We start from the raw sequence: 26,312 nt of genomic DNA, 5'->3' as shown, positions 1-26,312 counted from the left end.
TTAAAATAAATACTTCATACAAATCTAGTTTACCATATCTCAGGGAGTCAGCGTATGGTGCCATATCCCAATAACTCAAATTCCCAAGAAAAGGACGTAAATGTGTTTGTTTTTTTGGTGGATAACAACATCAACACTGAGTAAAATTCATACATATAATTACATAGCAAATATCATAAACACAAACACATGCAGAGCAATGTTGTATCTCACTAACAAATGGCGATGCATTTTGCAGTTCACTGCTTCATCAGGGCCATTGTGGGATTTCTCTGGAAAGTTGAAAAAGATTTATGACAGTATACAAAACAACCCATAAATGTAATGGATTCATTGCCCAGAAGTGTATTATACAAAAGTTGTTAACTACCTACCATAGCTCATTTAAAAAGCATAAATGATCACTGACTCCTGAGATAGTGCCACAAATGGTTTCAAGGAAACAGAAGGGGGGCAAGCTGGATAGCAAGCCAGATAGAGGGAAAGTCAAAGGCCATGAAAGGCCATGAAAGGCCACACAATACCAGCTAGGATGTAATAAAAGGATAGGCACACTAAGTACCGCAAATCTAAGGATCATCATATAAAACATATGAAAATGTCAGTAAAATTAATATAGAAATGGGGGAGATGAGGGACAAGAGTCACCAGCCACAGTCCCTCCTCCACTAGGTTTGAACATTGTGGAGCATAGGTAAAAAAAAATAAAAAAAAATAAAACAACTAAAAAAGTCAAACAGTCAAAATGGGTCACTAAACCATGTCAATGTTCAAGTGGTTAAACTAGGCTGTTCTACACTATGAATAGGGTAACATATGAGCATGGATTGCTCAACGGGGGCTCTATACCATTGATCAAAATTATACAATGTTATAAATTAGTCTACATGGGACCCTATACCGTGAACCCATCACTCCATAATTGAGAGTAAGGTCCTAGCAACGCATTTATGCCCCAACAGCATAATCACCACTGCTCCCAAATAGAGGGCTATAAACAATTGTATTATTATTATACACAATTTATATAGCGCCAAAAGTTTACACGCTGTAAACACAATAGGTACAGGAGGGCCCTGCCTTCAAACAATGCATTCAAACAATTTAAACAATGCATTCAAAATGCTAAGAACCCTCTATGGAGGGGATGTAGAAAAGAAAAAGAGGAACTAAACCTCACAGCAACAAGCCCCAACATAGTCCTACTTATTAATGATAGAATATGCCTACCTATGTAGTGTGGTAATGCAGTATCCTGCCAAGAAAGCAGAGCAAGCAAGCAGCACGCATCTCAGCCACTGCCTTCCCCTAAATGGCCCCACCAGCAGGGATGTCACCACCCTGACCACCCAAGCCAGTGATATGGAGCCGGCACCAGATGCCACATATGATACAGATTGCATGCGCCCACTCACACAAAAATTCTGCAACATCACAGCTAGCACGGACACCCAGATTACCAATCATGCACCCATAATCAATTTTTATAATTGCTTATATAAATGAAGAGAATATACTGTCTAGTGGCTGACTAGAGTTATAGCCCTTAGTTAAATAGCTAATGGTGATCCATTGTCCTAGTTTGATGTTCATGCTTACCCTATTTTGCAATGGTTTTATTTGCATTTTGGTTTTTCTGCCATGTTGTTTATCTGTATGTTTTATTTTTGTATGCACTGATCTCCTAGGATAGTGTCATTGTTGGTCTTCCCCTATGGGGGGTTATGTTCTGCTGGGAATTTGAGCACCCAGCTACAGGAGGTGGGTTTCCATCCCCCTGTAGGGCAAGTATACACTCATCTTCCCGCCTGCCATGTGTGGTCCCTTTGTCTCAGGGTTGCCGGGCAACAGCATTCCCTTGCAGGCAAGCGCATTAGCAGTAATCTGGGTGCCCACGCCAGCTGTGATGTTGCTGTGTCTTCGTGTGGGTGGGCACATGCACTCTGTTGCACGTATGTGTTGCACGTGGTGTCTGGTGCCAGCTCCATGGCACGAGCCCCCTTTTGAGCAATCCATACTCATATGTTACCCTATTCTTAGCATAGAGCAGACTAGTTTAACCACTTAAACTTTGGCACAGTTTAGTGACCCAGTTTCTTTAGTTGTTTTTTTTTGTAACCTATACTCCACAATGTCCTAACTTAGTGGAAAAAGGACTATATCTGGTGACCCTTGTCCCTCATCTCCCCCATTTCTGTTATTAATTCATGTACTGGTATTTTCATATGTTTTATATGATGATCCTTAGAATTGCTGTACTTACTGTGCCTATCTTTTTATTACATCCTAGCTGGTATTGTGTGGCCTTTCATGGCCTTTGTCTTCCCCTCTACCTGGCTCAATATTCGGCTTGTCCTCCCCCTCTATTTCGAGGGGGATGGGCCACTAGATCATTTGTGGTGCCATCTCAGGAGTCAGTGATGATTTGTGCTTTTCAAATTTGCTGTGGTAAGCAGTTAACGACTTTTGTATAACATGCTCCTGGAAAATGAATTCATTACACTTATATATTTTTGTATACTGTCATAAATCTTCTTTTATTACCTTTGTAGAGCAATCCCACAATGGCCCTGATGAAGCAGCTGTGAACTGCGAAACGCATCTGTATTTGTTTGCGGGATACAAAATTGCTCTGCATTTGTTTGTTTTTATAGCATTTGCTAGGAAATTATATGTCTGAATTTTACTCTGTGGTGATGATGTTATCCACTAGGAGAGTTTTTTTTTTTATGTGATTCAGTAAATGTATTGTTTTATTTATTTGACTTGTGTTGTTAGTATGGTGCCTTAAAAGTCCCTTCACATTAAAGGTATATTTCATTCTCCTTTTCTTGACAAGAGAAATACTTCACATTTATGGGTATAGGAAAGACAGTGACACATTTCTGCTTCTTTCCTGTGGTAGCATTTGCACTTGGTGCTAGTGGTCTAGTGCTTTTTTAAATGGAGGTGGTAGGAAAGTATTTAGTACTGTGTAAACTTTATCTAATTAATTTTCTTTGTTTAGTCCCAGTGTTAAGATGGAGTAGCAACAAATGAATATTTGCTGTTGGGGAAGGAAGCCTAAAAGAACACGTTCCCTTGTCCTTCATCCCAGCAGAATGCCAGACCCATTTACTAATTCATGCTAATTCATGAAATGGAATCAAAAGAACATACTCATGTACATATATGCAATAAACTTTACACATTTTTACTTTAATATTATATATTTGATGAGTGATTTATGATAGTTGTCCTTTTCAGACAACCACTAAAAATATTACCCCTGTTTTAAAGTCTAAGCTCTAAAACTTAAAACCTAAAGGGTAACTCCATTTTGGTGGGGAAAAATAGCAAATAAAGAAAAAATAATATAGCATATACAATTGCGACTTACGTCATATTGTAATTGAATGTTATTAAAAATTACCTTTCCTTTTCAATCAAGCAGCTGCATTAACTTTCTTAAAATGCAATGCAATATGGCTACCTGGAGTTGTTCTGTACATAGAATGTGCACTGAACACCCCACAGAAAAATTATTTCTGCTTGTGCCATTGGCTCACTGATTTTCCCAGAAGTCTACACTAAAGCCTCGTACATACGATTGGATTTTCCGATAGTGTGTTGACAGACTGTTAGCCTAAAATCCGACCATTTGTACTGTACACTCCATTGGACAATTGTTGTCAGATTTTCCGTGGACAAATATTAGATGGCAGGCTTATAAATTTTCCACAGACAGCGGTCTGTTGTCAAATTTTCCGATTGTGTGTACACAAGTCCATCTGACAAAAGTCCAAAGTACAAACACGCATGCTCGAAAGCAAGGACAGGCTGGAAACTAGCATTCGTAATGGAGAATTACCAGTCATGACATGGCAAATTATGAAACCTCAAAATGCAGCGCACATTCTCTTCTTCTTTAATGGGATAATAATGAAGATACTTTGCTGGTGATACTGAGTTATGGCAAAGGAATATTCAAAGGCTTTTTTTTTTCTAGTGATATCAATAATAAAATTTTTACGTTTGTTATTTTATTTTTTTTGGTGCAATTTACCACAACACCATTATCCCATACTTTTTAAGATCAAATATACAACTATGTTATGGTCCCTTGTTAATTTTACATTGTATTTTTTTAAATATAACTGCCTACTCCCAAACTGTCATTTGAAGTAGAACACATAGCGAAGTATTATTCTCCACAATTTTTTTTATTGTGCATTAAAAAAAGAAAACAAATTAGACATGCTATCTGCCAATAGAACTTAACCAAAAAGTGCATTCTATGCATCCAAATATATAAAAAATATAACAAATCAAATAATTTTTCAACCAAAAAAATAAAATAAAAGCCTTGTGCATATGTCCTGCTTCTTAAAATAGGGAGTCAACAATACCAAGAGTTGGTGAAAGCAGGGGTCCGTCATCCGGGATAATTTCAAAAATCATCCGGATTATTTTCCTGAAGCTCCCGCAGGAAAGGCATATGACATAATTGATCACGATTAATAAAGCAACCAATTTGGTACAAGAAATCCTCCTCCTCCTGTTCTTGGACTGGACTTGGGTCAAAGCAATAACTCCAAGGTCAATAATAAATAACATGTTATCTCCTCCTATTCCGTAACATGGCTGGTTGATGAACGGCTGTTCAGAAACGAACTGAAAAGCGCGAAATGAAAACCGTGAAATGAAAAGCGCAAAAAGAAAAGCGCGAATCAACACTCACCAAACTTCTACTAACATGAAATTAGCAGAAGGAGCCAAAAAGGTGGCGTCTGACAATTGAACTTCCACTTTATCGGCTCGTAGTACGTCTAGTACATCACTACGTTCGTGTTTGTTGGCTGACAATTCCTTGCCAGTTGTATGCAAGACAAGTTCCTGGTCAATGCCCTTCGGACACAAGTCTGAGGTTTTGTCTGCTGAAAATCTGATTGTCTGTACGAGGCTTAAGATACAAGTCAGATTTCAGGCATCCCCTTCAACAAAAAATTCCTTTTTGGTGAGATACCCCCAATAGTAACACATCTGTAGGGATTCAGGCCCAGTAGATTTCCTCATTAGTGACCTGCCAGGAGCACAGCTGATTGATAATTAGGAAACCACTCTAATTAGACTCACTTTCCCACAGGAGCACAGAGAAACACAGAGGGATTTCTTTAGAATAACAAAAGGTAAGAATCTGCAACATACATAGATCAGAGGGGAATGTTTTTTTTTCTCAACAAAAGTGGAGTTACTCTTTAAGTAATTAATTTCATTTTATTTTATTTCTATAGTGTTATATCAGAAAGCATAACTTACCAAGCAGCAGCAGAAGCCCACCATCCAAGATTTAAAATATCAGCTATTGTAGGCTACAAAAGATATTCAGTTTAGTATGCAATAAAGCTGTTACTATATATTTAATAATTATTCACAGATATTACATACCACAAAGACAGAGCGTGGAGCAGCTGTTTTTGCTGGCTCTTCACCTGGATCACACACTGACTGGTAGTCATACGACTTATTAAATGCATACACAGAAATGTTAACTAGCTTTTTCATTAGACTTGGGTCAATCTCTCCAAAAAATTTGCCAATCTAAAATGCAAACACAAGGACAGAACAGATAAAAATACATCAAGGAATGCACATTTACATTTCACTTCAAATTAAGTGACTTTGGAAAAACAGATGAAAAGCAATGCATTCAAGTGGAAATCCAGGTACACAGCTAAAAACATATATGAAACATTTATGTCCAGTGTTCTACTGTAAATGACACAAGATTTGTAATATTGTACTGCCAATCTTTTGATGTATACATTTGTCACATAGCAGGGTCAAACAAGTGACACCATATTTCCTGGTTCAGCAATGCATCTTCTAATATCATCTCTCCACGTTCAGCTTTCTCACTTGACAATGCGCCTGTTGAGATAGGAGGCAGATGATCAAGGAAACCAGAAAGTAGAAGATGATCTTCCTGGCTGTGTTGTATGGCATATGTGTGTAAAATGCTAATTTGCCAACGCGTTCACAGTTGGAATAGTAAACAAATGTGGTTTGGAATTATGTAATTAGCTCTTTATCTGAAACTCCACTTTAGTTCCTGTTTGCTTTTTTCAGATTTTATTGGAAAAAGTTCCTAACTGCCATGGTTCCCTGATGAACTGATGAAGTCACGTGATAGTGACGAACACGCGTCGGAAAGAGAGAGAGACACCGGAAGTGACTCCTGAGCGCACCGCTCGTTCTATGTATCCATAGCTATTTACTTGTGCTCCTAAATTGTGAGTACCCTGCTGCTATTTTTTTATAAATTTAAATACAAAATTACTACACCGTGAAGTATCATTTCTATGCTCTATGAGGTACATCCGCCCTGGGACAACACAGTTGGGGACGCAAGGAGACCCTTATTATTATTGTGGTTACGCTGTAACCTTACAGCTGTAAGGTAAGAGGACACCCATTCCCCCACCGGACGGAAGGGAAGAAAGGATTATTACAGTCCTGTGTTTGCATGATTTATGAAGCACCAACACTCGATTTTGCAATATTGTTGAAGTTTGCACTGGCAGAATTTGCACACTCAGCTTTATGGACTGCTTGTTTGATTCTTTCAACTATTTAAAGCACCAGCACTTTATTTAATTTCTATTTATTTTTGGATTTTTTTTTTCTGCTTGCAGTGTTTGCACAATGAAATATATAGATTGTACAGAGTATTAATCCATGTTCATTTGCTGCTATATATCTTTGTGTGGCTTTTCATTGGCACATTTAAATTTTGACACTTGGCACTTTTACGGTATCAGCTATTTTATATAGATGTTTTTCTTGCAATTTTTGCACATATACGTTTTGACAATTGGCACTTTCTTTATACTAATTGAGTTTTATTTTATTATATATGAGTACCTAGACCTCACTCAGTTTGGATTACTGTTACCAGTACTATTTTGGTTTATACCACGCTCATCCTGTAGTGTAATCTTATGTATATGCTAGACATAATATATGTCCATTTCTACATCCCTATCTCATTTTTCTTGTCTCCATTTAAGTGATTAATCACTTCCTATTATATTTCTCTCATCTACTTCTCTCCCGTTTTCTCTTTTCTCTATATACTTCGCGGCACTACCAAACACAGATAACTATTTTTGGGTAGAAGTAACCCATTTTAGTGAACGCAGCGGTCTTTCATTTCTTTATTTAACTAATTGGCGCAAAGCCTCTACTTACTACTTACTTACTTTCTGCCTCTACACCACAGCTATATGAATCACTTATTAACACATAGATCTACACATTAAAAATGTCTGAGCAGTAGCAGTTGCCTATGCACACAATTACCTTGCCCTTCAGTCATTCAGAATGGGCAAGTGCTTCCATTGTGGCCTACACTCTGTTGCTGTCTCAGCCCTAAATTCACTAGGCAGCAGAGACCACACATATGGCCCATTTACGCTGTACAAATGCAAACATTTGCATGAACGTTTACATGTTCACATTGAAAAATGCAGTCTAAGAGCAACACTCCCAGTAGCATCTGTAGTTAAGCCAAAAAAATATTATTAGATATTGCTGAGCGCTCTGAAAACAATGGAACACAGGGGTTGATTTACTAAAACTGGAGAGTGCAAATCTAGAGCAGCACTACATAGAAATCAGCTTCTTTTTTTTTTTTTTTTGTCAAAGCTTAATTGAATAAGCTGAAAGTGGTTCTAAAGGCAGAAGGTTTTTTCTTATCTTAGTGCAATCTATGCATTAAGATAAAAAACCTTCTGTGTGCAGGAGCCCCCCTCAGCCCCCCTAATACTTACCTGAACCCATCCCATTCCAGTGATGTTGCACGACAGACTAGGCTGTCCGAAACGCTCTCTCCTCTTTCGCTGAGACACACAGTGGGCGCCATTTGTTCCCGCTGCTGTAATTCAAAGTCAGTGAGCCAATGAGGAAAGAGAGGAGGCGGGGCTTCACCATGGCTCTGTATCTGAATGGATAAATGGAACTGTGGCCCGGGTGCCTCCATAGCATGCTGTGGGGGCACTTGGCAGGAGGGAGGGGTCAGAAGTGCTGAAGAGGGACCTGAGAAGAGGAGGATTGGGGCTGCTTTGTGCAAAAACCCCTGAACAGAGCAGGTAAGTACAACACGATTGTTATTTTTAAATAAAAATAAACGGGACTTTAGTATCACATGAAGTTAGAGGCTGATGGCTACCATGCACAGCTGCACAAGATTTTGCCTTCTCCAGTTTTGGTAAATCAATCCCTCAGAGTATGTTTTCCAGTAAATATTCACTTAGCATAGTAAATAAGATAAAACGGTGTTCACTTTGAATATACAATCATGTGCAACTGAATTTTAACTTGATTTTTTTTTTAATAAAAGGTACGGTATGCATTAAAACCTTTTTTCAAACCCAAAGACAAACTTTTCATATATTGAACTTTACCAATCTTTAGATGAGATGGCTGTCTTTTTTTTTTTTTTTTTTCATTTTAGGCTAGTTTTCTTTTATTTTCACCAGGTAATCTGGCCAGCAATACTCCTCCTATTTTAGGACAGTTTCTCTATCTATAGGCAGTAGACAGGCCCTCAGACAGCATCATTACCAGGAGAGGGTAGTGTTAAGCCCCATACACACTATCAGTTTTTCTGCTGAGTTTTTCCTTCAGATTTACCAAAACGATATAATATGAGGTCAAACCTTAGGAGTTTCAATGTGCATGCAATCAGGCAGGCCCTTGCACTACATGGTTTTGGTAAACCTGAAGGAAAAACTCAGCAGAAAAACTGATAGTGTGTATGGGGCTTTAGATGGACTGGTAGATTGAGATAAACTTTATATAAATGACTTACAAATTATAGCTTCATTCCAGCTAACATATTTTAATAGGTACAGAAACTGTTTATTTTTCTTTTGGTATAAAGGTTTTAACCAAATGAAAAAAACAAAAAAAAACTAATTGTGTGAAAACCACTGCCAGTGTTAAATGGTCTGTCTCAACTCCTCTAATTTACAATTTTGCTGGACAGCTTGGTTTGTTAACCTCCCTGGCGGTATGATTATTTCAGATTTTAGGTGCTGAAAGCGGTACCATTATTTTGCATGGAAATTTGGCATTTTATATTGTAGGTCTGTAATTCTTAGAAATAATTCACTTAAATCTGTCCAAACAAGAGTCTAATAGACATCCCGGGTATGATAAAATTTTAAATATGAAATCATAAATGATAATATATATATATAGATATATATATATATCTATATATATATATATATATATATATATATATATATATATATCTATATATATATATATTACTATCGCTCAATTCTGCGAGTGATTCTAATTTATTATCACTGTTTTCTAGCTGGTCTATAACCACTTTTGATGTAAAGAGACATTTTTTGGTTGCTATGGACAATGTCCAGTTTCCAGGCATAAAGAACAGTATTTATAATATATAACTGTATGCAGGGCACTGGACAAACCACTAGGGACAAAGAGGATGTGAAATTATTTAATACAGTACTGTAATCTGTAAGATTACAGTATACTGTATCTATACTGTGTATTTTACTTTTTGAATTTGGTGCCGAACTCCGTCCCCGTGCAGTGCAATGCTCGCAGGGAACAGAGCTCGGCACTGTGACAGATCAAGCGGAGGGCAGCTCGCAGATAACAGTGGGGGGACATCGCTGGATCCAGGGGACAAGGTAAGTAAACCCCTCCATGGATCCAGCGATGTGGTCCTGAGTCTGGCTCGGGAATACCACTTATGGTATTTAAATCTTACCCCGAGCCAAACTCGGGAATACTGCCAGGGAAGCTACAGGAATTTGAAAGAACAACAATTTTACTGGCCAGATCGGCAGGTAAAAAGTAGGGGAAAAAGTGTAAAAAATAATAATAATGCAGCCACCGCATTGGTGATTGATTGGCGAGCTGCTATATACACTGTATATAAAAAAAATTCTTTTAGACTTGGAGCTTCTTTAGAATAGTTCACCGAATTTAGGGTATAACATGTAACATGTTCTATCCCCCCAAAAGCTGCTGTAACATTTTGAATGAATAAACTACAAGTACAGTCTGACACCATGACAGATAGAATTGTAATTTTCGACAGGTGCGCTGATTAGTGCACTTTTAGTCCACTGAAATTTTCTGCAGCTTTCTGAAAGCCAGTATGGAGGTGCAGGCAAAAAGCTGGATGATGTATCTGCAGGAGCCTGACATTGCAACCACGATCAATGCTTTGCAGGCTCCTATGTGAAAAAGTAATAAATGGACATTTCTTCTGCAAAAAATGTACATTCATTATTTTTTTCTAAAGATGAGCATAACCTTTAAAAAGTCTACATGGCCATTTCCCATAAAAAAAGTCATTTTGGATTCAATTTCATATTTGTCAGATTTGTTATATATGTGTTCAAAAGATACATTCTGAAGACTATCCCTTGCAAAATTATTATTTTACTCTACATAGAAAAGTATTTGCAAGTCATCCAGTTCAAGTGAAAAGATTAGCATACATACTGTCTTTGTTGCTGTATGCCAAGTTTAAACAAAAGCTTAGCATCTGCTATCCATTTCTACAAATTGTATGTGTAAAACAATACTTCCATATGTAAGGTGTTTCTGGGTTTGGTAATACCAACACGCACTTTTAAATATATTTTCAATACATATTTCACAAGCAGTTATCTTTAAAACTAATCTGATGTAAAAAAAAAAAAAAATCATATTAAAGCTTACAGTTATGTTTTGCAACTATAAACTGCATTGACGTTTACAGATTAGTGCAGTTCCTCCCAGTAGACAAGAAATAAAATTACAGGTACATACCTGTAAATTGTAACTCTGCTGATTTGACATCAAAAGAAAACCACCATCATCAAGAATTACGCAGTCCAATTGCTATAAAATAAGTCAGTATAAAGAGGTCAGTTTGTACATGAACTGATCTTACATGCTCACATATCCTATATTCTGTTGATTGGAATACATATGTACAATACTTACTGTATATCTGTGTTCTCGTAAAAAATAATTCCAGATTTTTTATCCTCACTTATCCTATTTTACTGGTACTGTTGTGAGTACAACCCAGCTACCAATTAGTAACAGTACTGTCTAGTGTGATCTGTTGTACCACCTTCTAATACAATTTAGATAAAACACAGAAGGTTGAATTGGAACTCTGTTTTCTTGGAAACAAACCTCATATGATAACCACTAGGGATGAGCCGAATACCCCCCGGTTCGGTTCGCACCAGAACTTGTGAACGGGCCAAGAGTTTGCGCAAACTTTCAAACCCCGTTAAAGTCTATGGGACTGGCGTTTGGGAACCTGTCACTGAGGAGCCACACATTCCACAAATTCACAGAAGGGGGCAGAGTCTACCAACTGAAAAGGCAGCAATTGAAGTGCTAGCAATTTAGCCAAGCTAGCATTCAACCAATGGGCATGTGGATGGCTGGGAGTGAACTTCTTTCAGCAGTGCAGCAGCTGGGGCAGGGAAATTTGCCTGCTACAATCGGACGTTGGTGTACTGATAGCAGATTGCCCGCAAGTACTTGGCAGTGACACACCTAATTCTACACCTTCATTCCTCTCAGTGCAGGTTTCTGAGAGGACTGAAGGTATAGTGGGGTTGGAGATCCCAGCTGATGAGGAGCAAGAAGAGGTCCGCTTTGTTGTTTGGTGTGGGTCTTTTATGTATGCTTGCCATCGGACTGCATGGCAGGTTGACATATGTCTGGTCAAGCATGTGGTGCCCGAGCTGCTGCTGTTTTTGGCATGCGAGATACGCTTCAGACATATGTTGCAAATAGCAACGGTGCAATCTGCTGCACATGTCTCAAAAAAGGCCCACACCAAAGAACTTTTGGAATAACGTGCAGACAGCAGCGCCCTGCGCAAGCAGAGCTCTGTGGTGTGCATTTGGTTGGCTGCCCTTAAGCTGGCCCCTGGAGGGGATTCTGCCTCATTGGAGATGTGCCTCCCCCTCCTCCTCTCTCCTATCAGGCACCCATGTAGAGTCAGTGACCTCATCATCCCCTCCCTCCTCATCACTGGAGCAAACCTGGCAGTATGCTGCAGCTGGGGGAACATGACTGCCAGTTTGCTGTCCTTCTTGGGCACCCCCTCTCTCTGTGCTCACATAACTGCATTCCTCAAGCTGGGTACCAGCATCGGAGCACCTCAAAATGCTGTGCATCCTCCTGCCGCATGTACCCAACACTGTGGTCAAACAGTTCGGGGGACTCCTCAGGACATGGTGAGGCTAGGGAAGGAGTGACTGATGCCATTGAGCCGAGGGAAGAGGCCGCTTTGACAGCTGCTTTGGCAGACAAAGTACCCTGAGCCTGGGTGAGAGAGGATGAGGAGGTTGAGGACAGCTTGGTCATCCACTCTACCAACAAGGAAAGATGGAAAAATCTCCAAATGGCATCAAATTACAGATTAGACATTCTTATAATATGTCAAAAAAAGTTAGATTTTATTTCCATCATTTACACTTTCAAAATGACAGAAAACAAAAAAATGGTGTCTGCAAAAGTTTGGGCACCCTGCGGAGTTAATATCTTGTACTGCCCCCTTTGGCAAGTATCACAGCTTGTAAACTCTTTTTTTAGCCAGCCAAGAGTCTTTAAATTCTTGTTTGAGGTATCTTTGCCCATTCTTCCTTACAAAAGTGTTCCAGTTCTTTGAGATTTTTGGGCTGTCTGTCACATACTGCTCTTTTAAGGTCTATCCATAGATTTTCAATAATGTTGAGGTCAGGAGATTGTGAAGGCCATGGCAAAACCTTCAGTTTACGCCTCTTGATGTAATCCCCCGTGGATTTTGAGGTGTGTTTAGGATCATTATTAATTTGTAGAAGCCATGCTCTCTTTAACTTCAGCTTTTTCACAGATGGCATCAAGTTACCATCCAAAATTTGCTAAAATTTTATTGAATCCATTTTTCCTTCTACTCGTGAAATGTTCCCTGTGCCACTGGCTGCAATACAACCCCAAAGCATGATTGATCCACCCCCATGCTTAACAGTTGGACAGAGGTTCTTTTCATTAAATTCTGTGCCCTTTCTTCTACAAACATACCTTTGCTTATTCCGGCCAAAAAGTTCTATTGTAAACTCATCGGTCCACAGAACTTGTTTCCAAAATGCCTCAGGCTTGTCTATATGTTCATTTGCAAAGTTCAAATGCTGATTTTTGTGGTGAGGACGTAGAAGAGGTTTTCTTCTGATGACTCTTCCATGAAGACCATATTTGTACAAGTATCTCTTTATAGTGGAATAGTGTACCACAACTCCAGTGTCTGCCAGATCTTTCTGGAGGGATCGTGCAGTCAAAAATGGGTTTTGAATTGCTTTTCTCGCAATCCTGCGAGCTGTTCTGTCTGATATTTTTCTTGGTCTTCCAGATCTTGCTTTAACTTCCACTGTTCCTGATGACTGCCATTTCTTAATTACATTCCGAACAGAGGATATTGATATCTGAAAACGCTTTGCTATCTTCTTATAGCCTTCTCCAGCTTTGTGAGCGTCAACTATTTTCAGTTTTCTAGACAACTGCTTAGAAGAACTCATGGTGCTGATTGTTGGAGCAAGGTCAGATGAGTCTGGCCATTTAAAACCTTTGAGATTGACATCACCTGGTCTTCCCAGATGATGATTGAGAACAATCCATGACACTGGCAGGTCTCAGCTTTGCAAAGGGGGCAGTGCATACTATAAATTCTGCAGGGTGCCCAAACTTTTGCAGACGCCATTTTTTTGTTTTCTGTAATTTTGAAAGTGTAAATGATGGAAATAAAATCTAACTTTTTTGACATATTATAAGAATGTCTAATCTGTAATTTGATGCCATTTGGCGATTTTTCCATCTTTCCTTGGCTTCTTTACACATTAATACACATTTTTACCTGGGGTGCCCAAACTTTATATCCCCACTGTATATATATATATATATATATATATATATATATATATATATATATATATATATATATATATATATATATATATATATATATATTAATTGCACTGAGCTCAGTGAGTCACCTGCCTGGCTGAAGTATATTAGAAACAATACACCCTATATATACAAAGACGGGATGCATATATATTCTAAATACACTGCAGCTGTCTCGCCTGCCTGCCTGAAGTATATTAGCGACAGTACACCAGGAACGGTCTGCAGTGAGATGAAGCTAAACTGTATACAGCGCATATATATTTTTATATATATATATATATATATATATATATATATATATATATATATACACAAAACCGGGATATACACAATACACTGCAGCTATCTAACTGTGTCGACTGCCTGCCTGAAGTATATTAGCAACAGAACACAATTTGTCTCTCTCTTTAACAAATGCCACCACTGATGTAGTGCATTATGGGCCGTGACGCGCCACTTGAATTTGGCGTGAATGGCCCATAATGTTCAATCTTCGCTGAATGCTCAAACAGCCGATGTTCAAGTCGAACTTACGTTTGACTCGAACTCGAAGCTCATCCCTAATAACCAAAAATCACTGTCATTATGATCATATGATCATCATGTTGACTAATTCTCTATCATTATTTTAAGAGAAGTGCAGGGTGTAAGAACTAGGAGCATGCACATGTGCCTTATACTAGTTCTAAAATTAAAGGTAGATTAATGTAGTCAGAGGGCACCCTTCCTTAGAACAAAAATGAACAGCTTTCTTTCAATAAGTGGTTAACGTCAATAAATAAGGTTTCTAATAACATTAGCTGATACACAGCCACTAGATGAAACAGTTATACGTCTGTGTACAAAATCCAATAGATAACCCAAATGCATACTTTTTGAGACTATATATTATTTTTCCTGAGATTTTAGACGTTATGTATTATTAGCCTCTAAAAGCCCATGATAAAATAAAAGAAGCAAAGTCCCCCAAGATTTGGGTTCTCACAATAATAATAAACATTATTGCTTCTAATGTCCCCTGTATGTGATTTAATCCCCCAGACCTTTCATAAAGTGAACTATCCTATGGTGTTAGGGTAAGTAACATCAGGACATGTAAGTATGTCCTACCACCTTTATAAAATGTGACATTGCTCTACCATGAGTTAGAAGGCTCTCAGGACATGCTGGGGCCACAGTTTTACAAAATTAGAGGCACATAATGGCAACTGGGGGTAACATTAGCAAAGTTCACTCTAACCATGGTTTGCTTTAAATGTTGTACCAGGCAGCAAGCAGTTTGAGACATACACATTTATGACAGAAGGAAAGACATTAATAATATCTAATGGAAATTTTTCAACAGTAAGGGCTCTAAAAATAGCCTAATTTTTCACTTTTACATAAATGTCCATCACCATATATGAGCTAGCAAAAATAAACTGATGCTGCCATTTGACTTCAAAACTTTTCCACAAAGAATACTCTAAAAAACATTTTACTTAAACTGTATATATCATATTTCCTCCAAAATTATCAGTGAGCACAGTCTTCTCAGCTGGGAAAACCACAGCTGTAGCAGCAAAATCCTAATTTACTCAAATTCAAGAACTCTTACCGAGCTGTCCAGTTCACAGCTACAGACTTCATCGATCTTACACTGCAGAGAGGAAATGGAAAAATGTATTCATTAAGACATGCTCAGAGGGATACAATCAAGCACTTGGTCTGAACTCAAGACAACAGCACATTCTTTTACATACAAGCAGATATCCCCCTTCAAAAACAGAAGTTCAAGTATATGGCAAACATATCAGATATTTGTTACTTATGATCTGTCAATAGAACAATTAAAGAATGCTTTAATTATTTATTAAAATATTGCCTAAATTGTAATTATGAGAGACTATCTAGAAGCCTGAAAATTCTAGGACAGCGCAATAGTGGTATTTGCTTGTGATACATACTGACAGTTGCAAGATGTTAAATGTCACAATTGATTCAATTCAAGGCAGAAATGAATTGTGCTGCTCAGAAGATCAGCATTTCATTTATGTGGTTCTATGATGAAACTCATGTCTGCATTTCATGCATTTCTTGTGATATTTTTACTTTGCAGGAATTCTCAAGCTATCTAGATAAATTTCAATATCCAGTATTTGATTATCACTCATATTAACAACTAGCTGCAAAAGTAAAAACGCACATATTATATATGTTGTATGTTTGAATATACTATATACAGTATATGAATAATTCTACCTTCCAAAATATTTATGATCCTGTTCAACCACATTTGATTAGCAAAACCTGCCCACACAGTGTAGAGAGAAGAATGACACCACTTTCTCTGGTATGGTTAAAGGCTAACTTCACCTTTTCCAACATGATACATGTTACTCCCATATTTAGGGTGTAACATGTTACTGATCAACCACACCCACCCACAGAACAACCCCCCCAATGAAAGCATGTGGGGGGTCTTCTCTGAAATCAGCATGGCTGTGCGGGGCTCTGTCTGCACAGCTCTGTCATTCATACAGAGATCTGTGAATGAGTGAAACACAAGACCCATCTTCCACTGCAGCAGATGGACTTGTAGTTCTCAGTGGTATATATAAGTGGTAATGCACTGCACTCATCATTCATCTACACTTTCTTCAGCTCTCCATCTGAAAGCTTGTACAGAGATAAAGGCAGGAAGTTTATTTTTTAAAGGTGAACTTAGCCTTTAAGGAATTCAGTGGTGTTATCTGCCCACTTTGTCTCTGATGGTTTGACAATAAAGAAGCAGAAGAACACTGATTGGGCCACCTCTGTACAATTCCTGCAAGCATATCCAAAGAGTTATGCCTTGTACACACGGTTGGAAATTCCGGCGGAAAAGGTCCGATCGGATTATATTGTCGGAAAATCCGATCATGTGTGGGCTCTATCGGACTTTTTTTGCGTCAGAAATTCCGATCGTTTGTAGAAAATTCCGATCAGACAAAGTGCCACGCCATGTTCAGATGAAATTACGAGACCAGAGCTATTGGCTACTAGCCTCAACATAGTTCCGTCATCACGTTCCGAACGATCGGATTTTCCGTCAACTTTGTCCGACCGTGTGTATGCAACACCAGTTTAGGACAAAATTTTGTTTTGTCGGAATGTCCGACCATGTGTACAAGGCATTAGACCTATAGTACAATGCAGATGAGTCTTTAATATGATTGTCTGTCCTAAGATAATATGATTTAATCACTAAACTAATACATAACTGGTAGAACATTTGTTTTAAAAGGTGTATTAGATGCTGGTATTACACTCCCTCATGCCTACATACTATTTACCCTCAGGCCTCCCCTCCTGTTTTCGTGGCTGCGCTCTTGTTGGTTCTTTCCTACCACTATTTTGGGAGTGTGATAGTTTACCTACCTGGAGAGAGTTATTCACCCTGATTGACACATTGGTGGGCAGACATCTTGCTCTGACACAGGAACATTGCCTTCTGTTTGGTAAAATCCCTTAGGTCCCCAAACACTTGTTGAGACTTATACATACTACCTGTGTAGCTATGCAATGGGCAGTTACCCTAAACTGGAAATCTATTGTGGTAGCCTTTTTCACAAGTAAATTCACGTATCAACCAAGTTATGTTGATAGAAAAAAAATGTCATACATTACATGATTCCAAATCTTTTTATGCAAAATGGGACCCATGGTTCATTTACCTAGTGCAGTGATGGCGAACCTTGGCACCCCAGATGTTTTGGAACTACATTTCCCATGATGCTCAACTACAATAAAGAGTGCATGAGCATCATGGGAAACACCTGTGGTGCCAAGGTTCGCCATCACTGAGCTAGTGCAATGATGGTGCTGTGCTGTTAGATAATAATGCAATAAAGGTGTAGTACAGGATAAATGGTGTAAAGAAAAATGTGATATATCCAAAAAATGCTTCTCATAAATATACTGCAAAAAAATAAAAATCTCAATAAGTGGCAAATGAACAAACAAAAATAATAAGTTCACACCATAAGTGGTGCCAAAAAGTACGTGCTGGTCATACATAAACAACAACTTGACAGCTTCAGAACAGTAGAACAGTGATATTGACTAAAGATATCGTGTAAATTGAATACAAATTAATAATATAGTGACAATTCCAAAACAACAGACACTAAGGGTCTGATAAATTGAAGTGCAATGTTATGATAAGTACCTCTCTTAGTTCATCATGGCGAATAAAGTGACTGGTGCCTATTCTTTCCATTCAATTTGTACTATATCTTTGGTCTAATACCACATTAACTTTTATGAAGCTGTCATGTTGCTGTTTATGTACGACCAGCACACACTCTTTGGCATCAATTATGGTGTGAACTTATTATTATTGTTTGTTCATTTGCACATTTATTGAGATATTTTTTTTACAGTATATTTATGAGAAGCATTTTTTGGATATATAGCATGTTTCTTTATACCATTTATGCTGTACTACACCTTTATTGTGTTATTATCTGACAGTGCAGCACCATCATAGCACTAGATATTATACCTTATCAGCTACGGATCAGCTAATCAGCGCTTACAGCAGTCATCCCTTGTCCATTTAGCTTTTTGTAGTGATAGCATGGGAGCATTATTTGTTTTTACATTATGTTTCATTTACCATCACTCAGATTGAGTAGATTCTAATGCTATGGGCTCCATGACATTTTGTTCTCATGTAATGGATTTATGTTTTGATTTATTCTTTTTTTTGTCCTCATGCGGACAGTGTTTTCTTTTTGGTTTTCAATTATGTTTTCTTTTGAGATGCCATAAAGTCTTCGTGCAATGCACATACTTAGTCCATTCGCAGATTATAGTATGCTCCAGAAGATGTCAGTACGTCAAAACTAGTAGAGCTGAGATACACAGACGTTGCTGCGTCATTTCCGGTTGACGGCGACAGTGTCAGCAGTAGATGCTTTTATATTTCATGTTAAATTTTAGTACATTTCCACACATTTTTTTACAAACAAACAAGGCGTTTTACAATATTACACTATTGGGATCCTTCTCTCTTTTGTACGGTGCGTAAGGGAAACATTACCAGGACATCTAGGATTGGCTAATTTTCCAGAGTGCTGCACAGTGGCAAACACTGTGAATGCTCCATACCCCAGGAGGGGGAATGATCTCTGGTGAGTGCAATCACAATAAGAGCACAAATAAATCACGTATGCTGTGTGCACCTTCCAAGAAGAACTAGAGCAGCGGGTTTTTTTTTCCTTCACCAGCACAAAACACTTTCATCTACTTAATCTTTTTGGGATTATGAACTTTTATATTTGTTTTATATTAACATTTTAAATTGTATTAGTATATTCACGTTGTAAACATCTGATCGCGTTGGAGATATATAATTAATTTTGCATTTTTTCATGCAATCATGGACTTTTTTTTTATATTCTATGGATTAATTTTGTAAATTTTGTGTGTAGTATCACATCTTGTATTATAATTTTGTGCATTTTTTCTGCATTTTTCTACATCTATATCATTACATACAATAAATGTTATTTTTTTTATTTTTATTTTTTTCACAAGCTATATTAATTAATTGTACTAGGCACATCATTATATCACTAATTATTTAAGCTATTTAAATGAACAGCTCCACACCTACCTCTATTTTCTTTTTTGAAGATTATAGTATATATATATATATATATATATATATATATCTGTTTGATTTTTGATTTGTCTGCCATTGGACAACCCTTATTTGCTGATCCAGTTGTATTGACAGTTATATTGAGCAACTCAGTATGCATATATCACTTTATTACAATCTTACTGTATTGCTTTGTATCCCTATGTCATCTTTGTGGCATTTGTCTGTTCTCGTATACTGTTATTTTTATAAAAAGTTTGTAAACAAAAAATGAAAAGTGTATTAGGAATATTTAGGAACCTACAAGCCATGCATAGTGATGTAGGTCACCCCTCCTACAAACAGTTGATGACATTGTGCTTTAAAAATCTGATTGCTATCTAGTATACAGTATGTAAGCAGCTTTAGTACACTTTCAACAGGAAGGGTATTGTAGGGTTGCTATGAATTCCACTATGCACTGACAATTTACTTCTTGGTTACATATTATATTTAATTACCTGTAAATAGTTTTTAAAGTGTATGTAACTATTAACTTTTGCTCGTTTTTATTTGTTAAAAGTAAACGTTAAAAATTTTTTGTTCTGAAAGTGCAAAAAAACGCCTGTTTTGATACTGCCAGAAATCCAGTAAGCATTGTATAATCCTGAGCACTTTGCTGCAGTGAAATCTCAAGCAGTATTATTAGCCTTGCCCAATTGTCATTTATGGACTACAGCCCTGATAAGCTTAGCACACATATTAGAGTTAATAGTTCAGATTTTTTTCTCACCACACATTTCCCCTTGAAGGATTCAAATGAAAATACATACATACCGATTCTTTGGCGGTAGCATTTGTAAAATTCGTCTTCCAGTTTTCAAAGTTAATTTTAACTCCAACAACTAAAATGCAAATAAGTGAAATTCCTGTAACTGTGTATATTTGTAAGTGTCTTAAACAAATTACTATTCCAGGAAAGTTGTAAAAGTTTTATTTTGTGATTGTATAATCTAGCAGCCAACAGCTACATTGCGAAAGCTGAAAATACATTTACTCAGCTTGTTCTAACCAATAAATGACCCCGCAGACTTATTCGGGTTAAAGGATAAGTTCACTTTTGGCACTATTGGTGTTTTCTACTCCCTCCCCTTTCACAATATTTCAGCATAGATTGTACTTACCTCCAACACTACTGCCAGAAGATCTTTACCGTGTTGTCTACCCTGCACTCTACAGTCTCTGTCTGCTTTCTTCATAAACCTTCTAGGGTGTACTTGTGCTCTAAAGTTTTTATTCACTTTTATGGAAAGCCGGGCCACAGCCTAGCCGACAAGATTCCCATATAAAAAAAAGTGGAATCTACGTTTCACACACATGATTACAGCTCAGAAGGTTTTGGCCAGGGGCTGTTCACTGGCAGGAAGGCTGCACAGATCACAGAGCAGTAATGCTGTAGGTAAGTATGCCACAAGTGCTAGAGGAGAGGAAGGGTAAAGGTAAAAAAGAATAAGTTCACTAAAAAAGCAATTACTTTTAATAAATATGATACAATACAAATCTGCAAACTGTATGCAGTCATTACCATTTTTTTTAAAAACACTGCAATTCTACTTTCCTTAACCACTCACCCTCTGGAAGATTTTACCCCTTTCCTGACCAGGCCCTTTTTGCTATTAGGCACTGCGCTACTTTAGCTGACAATTGTGCAGTCATACAACACTGTACACAAAGGAAATGTATATACTTTTTTTTTCACACAAATAGAGCTTTTTTTTTATCACCAATGCTTTTTTTTATTATATAAATGAAAAAAGAAATAAAATAAAAATATAAATTTTTTACTTTCTGCTATAAAACATTTCCAATAAAAAAACATAGAAAATCAAATTTCTTCATGAATTTAGGCCAAAATGTATTCTGCTACATGCCTTTGGTTTGCATTAAAGTTATAGGGGGTTATTTACTAAAGGAAAATCCACTTTGCACTGCAAATGCACTTGAAAGTGCACTTAAAGTGCACCTGGAAGTAAAGTCACTGTAGATCTGAGGGGGATATGCAAGGAAAATAAAAAACAGCATTTTAGCTTGCACATGATTGGATGATAAAATCAGAAGAGCTTCACCTCATTTCAGATCTACCACTTAGATTTAGAGCGACTGCACTTCCAAGTGCACTTTCATAGATAGATAGATAGATAGATAGATAGATAGATAGATAGATAGATAGATAGATAGATAGATAGATAGATAGATTTTTCTTTTCGTAAATGACTCCCAGGGTGTTTACAAACTATGGTATATATAGTGGAATTTTAATTTTTTTTATTTAATAATTGTAATGGCGGCAATCAGCGACTTATAGAGTGGCCAAGCTGATGCTGGCTGAGGAGTAAACTAACTGACTAACTGACACTGACATCAATAGTGGCATTAACCTCCCTGGCGGTATGATTCAGTCTGGAATAAGGTGCTGAAAGCGGTACAATTATTTTGCATGGAAATCTGGCTTTTATTTTGTAGTCCTGTAATTCTTAGGAATAACGCTCTGAAATCTCTTCAAACCAGAGTCTAGCGGACATCCCGGGTATGATAAAGTTTATAATATAATAAAGAATAATAAAAATTATTCAATAATGTAATCAAATCCAAAAAAAATGAAAAAGGGACATGTTTTGGTTGCTATGGACAATCTCCAAATTACAAGCAGTAAAAAACAGTATTTATAATATAAAAGTGCATGCAGGGCATTGCACAAACCACTAGGGACAAAGGGGGTGTGTATTTTTTACTACAGCACTGTAATCTGTAAGATTACAGTGCTGTGTGTGTTTTGTGTCTTTTTACATTTTTGAATTTGCCGCCGTTCTCCGCTCCCGTGCGTCGTAACGTCGCAGGGAACGGAGCTCGGCGGCATTCGGCACTGTGAATCGAGCGCAGGACGGCTCGATCACACAGCGCGGGGGACATCGCTGGATCCAGGGGACAAGGTAAGTAACGTTACCTGTGTCCTCCCCTGCATCGAGCGGTGCAAGCCCGAGTCTGGCTCGGGGTTACCGCTATTGTAATGAAATTCCCAACCCGAGCCAGACTCGGGATTACCGCTGAGGAGGTTAATACAGTGATCAGTGCTAATACTATACACTGTGACTGTACTAATTGTACTGGCTGGCAAGGGGTTAACATTTAGGGGCAACCGAGGGGTTACCTGTGTGCCTAACAATGTGTAATGTGTGTAATGTGTGCTGCTTTTACTAAGCAATCTTGTTTTTTTTACAGGGAATGAAAAAAACAGCAAGATCGCCTGTCAGTGTACAGAGCTCTGTGCTGTTTACCAACACAGAGCTCTCTTCCATGAACGTCATATACATTATTATTATTATTATACAGGTTTTATATAGTGCCAACAGTTTGCTCAGTGCTTTACAACATGAGGGCAGACATTACAGTTACATTACAATTTGGTACAAGAGGAATCAGAGGTCCCTGCCCGTTAGAGCTTACAATCTAAAAAGGAAGGGGCAATTGATACAAAAGGTAATAGCTGTGTGGGGATTAGCTGATGGAGGAAGTAAAACAGTGTTAGTTAGAAGCAGGATAGACTTCTTTGAAGAGAAGGGTATACATTAAATGTCATATACCTAAGTGGTAGGTATTGTTGCTGGTTGCTAAGGTGGAAGCAGTGGTGGTGGGGCACTGGCAATCTAAGTGTAAGGGAGGTGGAAGAGCAGGGGAGTGTCTTTGGCAAAATCATTGTCACTTTTCTCTGCATGGGCAAGCTGACAGTGTTGTTTGAAAGTGGTATTGAAGCCAAAACCAAAAATGTAGCATATTGCAACTTACCAATCATTAGGTGTGATGGCTGTATCATTCTTAGATTTTTTGCCTCTATTTTCACCAGTTGATCTGGCATGTAACACATTTCCTTTATTAGTGTGCCCCCACTCTGGCTGAATTAGCACAGGGGGCACCTTTGAACAGCAGCATTGACAGTCTGAGGGGAGGAGAGTGTTAGATGTACTAGTAGATTTAGATACACTAACAAATTGAAGCCAAACTCCAGATAATACTTTATAGCCAGTTACAGGAAACGTTTATTTTTATTTATTTTTTCCTTTTGGGATAAAGGTATTACATAAATAAACAAAATCTGATCAATGTATGCACCCCCGCTAGTGTTAATCTGTTTGTCTCATCTCTTTAACTGTTACATTCTGCAGGGGAGGTTGTTCTTTTGAAAAACTTACTGGCTAGATTACCAGGTGAAATTAAAAGAAGCAAAGCCTGAAAAAGAAAATGACTGCAGTCTTCACATCTAAGAATTGGTAAGCTACAATAAAATGTAAATCATCTTACTGGTGTGTGTTACTGTTATAAAAATATTTTTCTATGTAAGAACTCTATTTATCTACATGAGGTAACAGCATGTGTTTGGTGCATATGCAAGCCCTGCTTCATTGCTGTTACCATTTAACCTTAAAGGGGTTGTAAAGGTAAATGTTTTTTCACCTTAATGCACTCTATGCATTAAAATGAAAAAACATCTGACAGTGCCTGCGCCCCCAGCCCCCGTTTTACTTACCTCACCCCTCGAAAGTCCCGCGCTCGTCCCCTGACATCCTTTCCACCGTTCAGCCTGGCCGCTGATTGGCTGGAGTGGATGGATAGAAAGCAGCGCAGCCATTGGCTCGCGCTGCTGTCAATCACATCCACTGATGCTGAGCGCCGGGGCGTGGGGCCGTGTGATACAGCGAGCGGCTATAGCCGCCGGCTATAGCCGCCGGCTGTATCACGGGAGCTCGCCCGCAGATGCTTCTCACCATGCGAGGGAGCTCGCATGAACGTGAGAAGCACCTGCGGGAGGAAGCCGAGACAGCCGCCGAGGGACCCCAGAAGAGCAGGTTCGGGGCCACTCTGTGCAAAACGAGCTGCACAGTGGAGGTATGTATAACATGTTTGTTATTTAAAAAAAAAAAAATCCACTTAACAATCCCTTTAAAGCTGATTTACACTGCATCTGAGCACTAATAACCAAAAATGCTATTTTGTACATTTTTGTTATTCAAAGCAAACTCAGCCATCTATAAAATCACTTTTAAAGACACCTCCTAGCACTTCAGGTTGTGGCCATCTTGAGTAAGGGCAGATGAATTATGTAGCATTTACTAATTGGAATCCATCTGCCCTTAGCTCAGCAAACCCCTCCTCCCCTCCTGAAGACTCTTGGGATGTATGACATCATTTGCCTAGGCATTGACACTAGGAAGTAACTGACGAAATGTAATTAAAACAAATAATTATGATATCATTTCCTATTTATTTACTAATTCTGGCAGTATAAAGATTCAAAATAATCAATAATAATTGAGAGAGTGAAGTTTAACTTTAATCACTTGCCGCCTGCCATATAGCAGAATGACGGTGGCAAAGTGGTTTCAATATCCTGACTGGGTGTCATATGAGGTCCTTAGGATATTATGCATCGTGACGATCATTGTTGCGGGGTGTCAGGGCAGCCTTCCCCTTGGATCCCTCCCAGGACCCCCACCATGCCGCCCAGGACCACCTGGATGGCCATCCACACTGGACCACCAGGTATGCCCCCTTAGACCCCCAGGGAAATGCACATCTTTGCCCAGGCAGCTGCCAATCAGTGCCCACTGACAATGCCTACCACTGCCAATACCACCAGGGATGCCCATCAGTGCCTCATATCAGTACCGTGTATCAGTGCCCATCAGTGCCACGTATCAATGCCCACCAGTGCCCAGCAGTGCCGCCTATCAGTGCCTATCAGTGCACACCAGTGCACACCTGTGTCACCCACAAGTGCCCACCAGTGCCGACTATCAATGCCCATCAGTGCTGCATATCAGTGCCACCCATCAGTGCCACTTACCAGTGCCCATCAGTGTCGCATATCAGTGCCCATTGTCGGTGCCTGTCAGTCAGTGCCTGCTCATTGGTTCCACCTCAATGGTGCCGCCTTACCAGTGCCCATCAGTGAAAGAGAAATCTTACTTATTTACAAACTTTTATAACAGAAACAAAAGCAAAACATAAAAAATTTTCAAAATGTTCAGTCTTTTTTTATTTGTTTAGCAAAAAATAAAAACTGCATAGGTGATCAAATACCATCAAAAGAAAGCTCTATTTGTGGGAACAAAATGACAAAAATTCAGTTTGGGTACAGTGTAGCATGACTGCCCAATTCTCATTCAAATTGCGACAGCTCTGAAAGTTCAAAATTGTCCTGGGCAGGAAGGTGTATACGTGCCCTGTGTTGAAGTGGTTAAAAGAGAACTTCGGGAATCAAAAATAACAAACATTAAAAATCACCTAGGTGGATGCAGCACTGATCCCAGCTGCAGCTGTCCCTTGCTGCCTCTAGACCAAGAACTGAGCGATCAAAGGCCACTGATCTCTCAGTTATTGGTGTTCAGTGAGCAGAGAGCCAATGACTGTCAGTCTCCGACTCTCTGCCCTGCCCCTCACTGGAGTGCTGGGCTTTACAGGGGGCAGAAATGATTGGCTCAGGCTCTCAGAGGAATGCTGAGAGCCTGAGAAAGCTTCTGGTCAAAGCATTTGGGTGGATCAGGACATTAAAGTTGGGATCAATCCAGAGCCTTGAATGGTTGAATATCATCAGTTGACAGCGGACTTTAGCCTGCTGTTGGCTGAAATGGGTCACAGGAGTACAGAACGAAGTGCATTTCTG

General features: G+C 38.6%; 1 protein-coding gene across 8 annotated transcripts in view; it reads right to left on the bottom strand.

Annotated features, from left to right (window-relative positions):
* Positions 1–26,312, bottom strand: part of CACNA2D1 (calcium voltage-gated channel auxiliary subunit alpha2delta 1) — a 930,857-nt gene that overhangs the window by 25,316 nt on the left and 879,229 nt on the right. For all 8 annotated transcript variants that reach the window (XM_077469511.1, XM_077469509.1, XM_077469512.1 and 5 more), the window contains 5 exons: positions 20,432–20,499; positions 15,584–15,625; positions 10,846–10,917; positions 5,428–5,580; positions 5,299–5,351 (listed from right to left, as the gene is read on the bottom strand). In XM_077469511.1, coding sequence (XP_077325637.1) covers positions 5,299–5,351; positions 5,428–5,580; positions 10,846–10,917; positions 15,584–15,625; positions 20,432–20,499 — 388 coding nt within the window. The remainder of the gene's footprint in view (positions 1–5,298; positions 5,352–5,427; positions 5,581–10,845; positions 10,918–15,583; positions 15,626–20,431; positions 20,500–26,312) is intronic.

This window comes from Lithobates pipiens, unplaced genomic scaffold, assembly GCF_037356315.1.
Source record: "Lithobates pipiens isolate NorthernLeopardFrog02 unplaced genomic scaffold, aLitPip1_a1.2 Scaffold_8, whole genome shotgun sequence".
Classification (NCBI taxonomy): domain Eukaryota; kingdom Metazoa; phylum Chordata; class Amphibia; order Anura; family Ranidae; genus Lithobates; species Lithobates pipiens.
This window is presented reverse-complemented; position numbering and strand designations above follow the sequence as displayed.